We start from the raw sequence: 7690 nt of genomic DNA on the forward strand, positions 1-7690 counted from the left end.
AAATGAAATTTTCAACCGAAAAAAAACGAATTTTCAACAAAAAAGTTGAATTTTCAACCACAAAAATGGAATTTTTAACCAAGAAGAATGATTTTTCAGTTAAGAAAGCAATGAAGAGAAATTTTGTTATAAAACACTTAAATTTTCAACGTAAAAATATGGATTTTCAATTTTTTTAAAATTAATTTTCAAGAAGTTACAATTAAATTTTTTAACAAAAAATGAATTTTCAACAAGTTACAATACAATTCTTCAAAAAAAAATGGTATTTTAACCAAGTTTTTCAACCTTTGGGCAAAAAGTTGCTTTGATCATTTTTTAAATAAATTTTCAATTTCAAAGTAAAAAAGATCAAAGTTTTACAGAATAATTGAATTTTTAAACTGAAAATATTACTAATCAAAAGAAGTTAATTTTAAACTAAATAGTAGTTAAACTTTTTACCAAAATGAAATTTTCAACCGAAAAAAAACGAATTTTCAACAAAAAAGTTGAATTTTCAACCACAAAAATGGAATTTTTAACCAAGAAGAATGATTTTTCAGTTACGAAAGCAATGAAGAGAAATTTTGTTATAAAAGATTTAAATTTTCTACGCAAAAACATGGATTTTCAATTTAAAAAAAAAAATAATTTTCAACAAGGTACAATACAATTTTTTAGCAAAAAATGATTTTTCAACTAAGTTTTTCAACCTTTGGGCAAAAAGTTTCTTTGATAATTTTTTAAATAAATTTTCAATTTCAAAGTAAAAAAGATCAAAGTTTTACAGAATAATTGACTTTTTAAACTGAAAATATTACTTATCAAAAAAAAAGGTAATTTTCAACTAAATAGTAGTTAAACTTTTTACCAAAATGAAATTTTCAACCGAAAAAAAACAACTAATTTTCAACAAAAACGTTGAATTTTCAACCACAAAAATGGAATTTTTAACCAAGAAGAATGATTTCTCATTTACGAAAGCAATGAAAAGAAATTTTGTTATAAAAGATTTAAATTTTCTACGCAAAAACATGGATTTTCAATTTTAAAAAAAAAAATAATTTTCAACAAGGTACAATACAATTTTTTAGAAAAAAATGATTTTTCAACCTTTGGGCAAAAAACTGCTTTGATCATTTTTTAAATAAATTTTCAATTTTAAAGTAAAAAAGATCAAAGTTTTACAGAATAATTGACTTTTTAAACTGAAAATATTACTTATAAAAAAAAGGTAATTTTAAACTAAATAGTAGTTAAACTTTTTACCAAAATGAAATTTTCAATCGAAAAAAAACGAATTTTCGACCCAAAAATATGAATTTTCAAGAAAAAAAATTAATTTTCAACAAAATATAATGCAATTTTTTACAAAAAAATAAATAAATAAAATAGATTTTTAAAACAACCTTTGGCAACACACTAGTTGGAGTCATGGGCTCATAATCCGCATTCAAAGTATCTTGACTCTTAGCCCGCAGACTTCCATTATTAGTGTCCCTCGCACTGTTGCTATCCAAATTATAATAATTTGATTCGCTCGAGCTGGAAGACAATCTGGGACACGACGACGACGGTTTTGGTATCTCCATTTCATTATTGTCCGAAGAGCTCGACGATTCTTCATCTTCTTCGTCCATATGTTCTGATTCGCTGCTGCTAGATTCCAAACCTATTTTGCTCGACAATTTCCACTTTTCGGAACCAATCACGTATGGCAAAGGGCGATCTTGATACGGATCCTTTGGGCGCAAAACTGTGCTGCAATTTAAGAAAAAGATTTACTCACATCAATTGCACAGAAATTTATTATCAATTTAATTTTACGAATTTTACACTAATTTCATTTAATCAATTTAATTTAAACATGAATCTAGCTAACAAAAATTTTTAAAAAGTCAGGAATTTTATTGTTTATTAAAAAGTAAGGGACTGGAAAAAAAGTTTAGTCAAAGTTAGGGAATTCTTATAACTTTCAATAACTTCAGAAAGGAAAATAAATTTTTCAATTTTTAGTTGAAAATTGTTTTACTCCATTTACATAATATTCTTGGTCAAAAATATTACAAGTTTAAAATAATAGTTGTTTTTTTCTTTTCTTTTTGTTGAAAATTTAACTATTTCGTAGCAAATTCACTTGTTTAAGATTCATATTTTTGTATTGAAAAGTAAACCCAATTCTTTTTTATGAGAATTCAACCGTTTTCTTTTTAATTGATTTTTTTTTTATTTGAAAATTCATATATTTTCGTAGAAACTGTATCTTTTTTAGATAGAAATGCAACTGTTTGGTTAAAAATTCGAAACTCTGGTTAAAATATCATCCGTTTTTTGTTAAAAAGTCAACTGTTTTGTTCAAAATTCAAGTATCTGTGCAGAAAATTTACTTCTTATTTAAAACTCATTTTTTTTTATTTTAAAAAATTAAATAAAAATCTTTTTTGGATAAAAATTACAAATTTTTTTTTAAATTTGTATTTATTATTTAAAAAATTCATCTACTTTAGAACAAACTGCATCTTTCTTGGATAAGAATGCAACTTTTTGGTTTAAAATTCGAAAATTTTGTTAAAATGTCATCCTTTTTATGTTAAAAATGCAACTGTTCGGTTAAAAATTCAAGTATCTGTGTAGAAAACTTATTTTACATTTAAAACTCATTTTTCTATTTTAAAAAGTCAAATAAAAATCGGTTCTTCATCAAAATTCAACTTTTTTTGTTAAATTTGTGTTTTTATTATAAAAATTCATCTATTTTAGTATGAACTGCATCTTTTTTAGATAAAAATGCAACTTTTAAATTAAAAATGTTAAAATTTTCGTAAAAAGTCCCCCTTTTCGGTTGCAAATTCATCTAGTTTTTACCCAATTTACTTGTTTAAAATTCACATTGTGATGTTGAAAAATCAACTGAAATCTTATTTAGGTAAAATTGCAACTTTTTAAGAAATTTGTCTTTTTTTTATTTGAAAATAAATCTGATTTAGTAGAAATTTCATCTTTCCGGGATAAAAATGCAACTGTTCGGTAAAAAATTCAAGTATGTGTGTAGAAAATTTATTTCTTATTTAAAATTCAATTTTTTTATTTTAAAAATTCAAGTAAAAGTCTTTCTTAGATAAAAATTCAACTACTTTTTTTAAAAATATTTTTTTTTATTTAAAAAATTTATCTATTTTAGTAGAAATTGCATATTTCTTGGATAAAAATAGCAACTCTTTGTTTAAAAATTCGAAAATTTGGTTAAAAAGTCATCATTTCCCGTTTGAAAATTCAACTATTTGTTTGAAAATCTACGTGTTTAAAATTCAAATTTTGGTTTTGAAAATTCAACTGAAATCTTTTTTACGTAAAAATTCATCTTTATTTAAGATTTTTCTTTTTGATTATAAATTCATCTGTCATAGTAGAAATTTCACCTTTTTCGATAAAAATGAAACTTCTTGGTTAAAAATTCAACTATTTTATAGAAAATTTACTTCTGGTTTAAAATTCATATTTTGGTTTTTAAAAGTCAAATAAAAATCTTTTTTGGATAAAAATTCAACTATTATTTTTTTTAATTTCTGTTTTTATTTTAAAAATTCATCTATTTTAAAAGAAGCTCCATCTTCCTTGAATAAAAATGCAACTGTTTGGTTAAAAATTCGAAAATTTGTTTTAAAAGTCATAATTGGTTAAAAATTCGAAACTTTTGTTAAAATGTCATCCTTTTTTTGTTAAAAAGCCAACTATTTTGTTTAAAATTCAAGCATCTGTTTAGAAAATATACTTCTTACTTAAAATCCATTTTTTGATTTTAAAAATTCAAGTAAAAGTCTTTTTTGGATAAAAATTCAACTAATTTTTTGGAAAATTTGTGTTTTTACTTTAAAAATTCATCTATTTTAGTAGAAATTGCATCTTTGTTGGATAAAAATAGCAACTGTTAGATTAAAAATTCGAAAATTTGTTTAAAAAGTCATCATTTTCCGTTTGAAAATTCAACTATTTTTTTGAAAATTTACGTGTTTAAAATTCAAATTTTGGTTTTGAAAATTCAAGTGAAAGCTTTTTTACGTAAAAATTCATCTTTATTTAAAATTTTTCTTTTTGATTATAAATTCATCTGTATTAGTAGAAATTTCACCTTTTCCGATAAAAATGAAACTTCTTGGTTGAAAATTCAACTATTTTTTTTCTTGCTTGAAAATTCAACTATTTTATAGAAAATTTACTTCTCGTTTAAAATTCATATGTTGGTTTTTAAAAGTCAAATAAAAATCTTTTTTAGATAAAAATTCAACTATTTTTTTTTGTTGAAAATTTGTGTTATTATTTTAAAAATGATCAATTTTAGTAGAATATGCATCTTTTTTAGATAAAAATGCAACTTCAAGCTTAAAATTGTTTAAATTTTGGTGAAAAATCCTCCTTTTCGGGTGCAAATTCAACTAGTTTGAAAAAAATTTATTGGTTAAAATTTATATTGTAATATTGAAAAGTCAATTGAAATCTTATTTGGGTAAAATCTCAATTTTTTTTTAATTTGTCTATTTTTATTTGAAAATTAATATGTTTTAGTAGAAATTTCACCTTTTTGGAATAAAAATGCAACTCTTTATTTAAAGATTCAATATTTATGTTAAAAAGTCATCCCTTATGGTTAAAAATTTGTATTTTCGTGTTAAAAATTCAATGATATTTATCGGAAATTTACTTCTTGTTTAAAACTCATATTGTAATGTTGAAAAGTCAAACTAAAACCTTTTTTGTATGAAAATTTTAACACATTTTTGGAAAATTTTTGCTTTTCCATTTAAAAATGTATACGATTCCGTAAAAAATTTTGTCCTTCTTGATTGAAAATGCAACTATTTGGTTGAAAATTATTTTTTTATCACTAAAAATTCAGTTTTTGTACAGAAAATATGCTTTTGGCTTGAAAATTCAATAATTTCGGTACATCTTTTTTCTTTCATGACTGAAAAATCTTCATTTGTTGATAATTCGGCTTTTTGGTTTGCAAAATTAATTTAAACAAATGAAATGTCATATTTTTTGCTTAAAATATCAACTTTTTTTATTGTTGTGAATTCATCTTTTTAGGTTAAAAATTTAATTACTTTTCGAAAATTTATTTATTTTATTAAAAATTCAAGTATTTTGTTAAAAAGTCGTCTTTTATGGTCAAATATTAATTTCTTGTTTAAAATAAATAAGTCAATTTGAAAATTTCTATTTTGCATCTGAAACATTATTTTATCCCGTTTACAAAATATCCGACCTTAAAAATATTACAAACCTTTTTTTTAAATTAATGGCGTTAATTCTAAATATCCTTCAACACAGCAGAGTAAAACATTTGAGACTCAATGAAGTTGGAAAAAATACTTCAATTTTCAAATAAAAAATATCCAGTTTCTACAAAAAATGGAATAGTTCAATTTTCAGTTGCAAAAATTAATTTCGAATAAAATGATGAATGTTTAACTGGAACACTTGAATTTTCAACCAAAAAAATGAATTTATAAACATGAATATTAGTTTTCAAACAAACAGATTAATTTTATACTGAAAAATATAATTTTTCAACAAACTACATGAATTTTTAACGAAAAAGTTTGATTTTGAATTTCCGAAGGTAAATTTTTAACAAAATAGTTGAATTTTGAATTAAAAGAATAATAACTTTGAACCGAAAATGTAATAGTAACATTTATAGTAAAAAAAAAATAAATAAAAAAATAGGAGTTCATAATTAAAACAATAAATCTTCAACTGAAATAGTTGAATTTTCAAACAACAAAAATTAATTTTTGCGAAAAAAGATCAATTGTCAACCAAAATTTAAATAATTAAATTTGAAGTTACAAAAATTAATGTCTGACCAAACAGATGAATTTTCAACCTTTGTTCTACTATAAAAGATTACTTTTTAACATCAATTTGAATTTTCAGCAAATAAATTAAATTTTGAACATAATAGTTGAATTTCCAACCGAAAAATATCAATTCCGAACAAAAAAGTTTTATAGTTTATATTTCAATAAAAAAAGATGAAATTTATACAAAAAAATAATTTTTAAACCAACAAGACGGATTTTCAACAAATAAAAATTTTTCACTTAAAAAGGAATACAATTTTTTTCCACTCAACAATTAAATTTTCAAACAATGACATAAGATTTCAATCAATAAAATAAATATTTAGAAATGTAGTTTAACTTTTACCCAAATAGTTGAATTATCAATTAAAAAAGATTATTTTTTAACAAACTATTTAAACTTTGAAACAAACACATGAAATTTGCAATACAAAATGACGAATTTTTAACAAAAAAAGATGACTTTTTAACCCAATTTTTTAATTCTCTACCAAATAATTGCATTTTCATCAAAAAGTTTAAATTTCTCTTAACACACATAAAGTTTTATTTTTAAAAAAAATTGAATTTTCATCCATAAAAGATCCCAGTTGATTTTTCAATTTAGCAATATAAATTTTTAATCAAAAATAAGTTTCTGCAAAAAAAAATTGAATCTTCAATCCAAGAAGACCATTTTTTTCAAGCAAAAAGGATAAATTTTTTAAAAATTAGTTAAATTCTCTAAAAAATAATTTAATTTTTAATTTTGACCAAGAAAGATAAAATTTGTACTAAAACAGATAAATTTTTAATAAAAAAAGACAAATTTCTTTTTTTAAAACGAAGTTTTATCCTGAAAAGATTTAAGTTCAATTTTCAATACCAAAATATATATTTTAAACAACAAGTAAATCGAAATTTAAGAAATTTAAATTAGATTAAAATACAAAATTAAAAATCCTATTTAACGTTAATTTGGAAAAAATTAATAATTTTATACCCATAATTAAGTTTACAAAAATATAAATTGAAGTTTAAAATGACCTGCATTATTGATCTGAAAAATCGTCATTTTTCTTCTTAAATTTTGGCTTCAAAACCAAAACTGAACCATTTTTAAAACTGTTTGAAAATTTAAAAAAAAATTTATTGACAAATTTCACACATGTAATTTATCTATATTATTATAAATAATTCATTAATCAATTACTTCAAATTTAATACTAAATTTTCTATAATAATTCCTTTTGCATTTTTCATTCCTCTTTTTTATTTTTGTCCAAAAATTTAATTTTTTTATTTTTTCAGATTATAATATGATTTTTTTGGTATTTTGTTTTTGTTTGTTCGTTGTCGTCCAAATTTGGTCGTTGGATTCTTGTTTTTTTTTTTGTTAACAGGAGTTTGCATGAAAAAGTAAATGTTATTTGAAATAGCTAAATTTTCAACAAAACAGAAGAATTTCCAACCAAAAAGTATGACTTTTCAGAAAAATTATTGTATTTTCAACCAAATGGTTGCCAAATAGATTAATTTTTAAACAAAAAATATTACATTTTTACCAAAATATATGAATTTTCAAACATCTTTTTAACTGACTCAAATTATTCCTAAAATTTCGATCAATCTTTCAAGACTTAAAAAAATTTATTTAATATGTTTCCAAGGAATTTTTAGAAAAGTTATTTATTTTCTTTCAACTTTTAAATATCTCGTAAACTATTTGAATGCTTTGTAAAATTGTGTGATCTTACAAAATTAAAAAACTTTATTTAAAATCTTCTGCATTCTTTTTCGAACTTTTAAGAAATCATTAGAAATATTTCTCAATTTTCTATAAAATTAATTTTTCAGCAAAA

General features: G+C 21.5%; 1 protein-coding gene across 2 annotated transcripts in view; it reads right to left on the minus strand.

Annotated features, from left to right (window-relative positions):
- The window catches only part of LOC117177332 (WASH complex subunit 2C), a 126442-nt gene that overhangs the window by 97633 nt on the left and 21119 nt on the right, over nt 1-7690 (minus strand). The window contains exon 5 of one of the 2 annotated variants that reach the window (XM_033367957.1): nt 1392-1743. In XM_033367957.1, coding sequence (XP_033223848.1) covers nt 1392-1743 — 352 coding nt within the window. The remainder of the gene's footprint in view (nt 1-1391; nt 1744-7690) is intronic. The other variant, XM_033367958.1, reaches the window with a different exon arrangement.

This window comes from Belonocnema kinseyi, chromosome 7 (assembly GCF_010883055.1).
Source record: "Belonocnema kinseyi isolate 2016_QV_RU_SX_M_011 chromosome 7, B_treatae_v1, whole genome shotgun sequence".
Classification (NCBI taxonomy): domain Eukaryota; kingdom Metazoa; phylum Arthropoda; class Insecta; order Hymenoptera; family Cynipidae; genus Belonocnema; species Belonocnema kinseyi.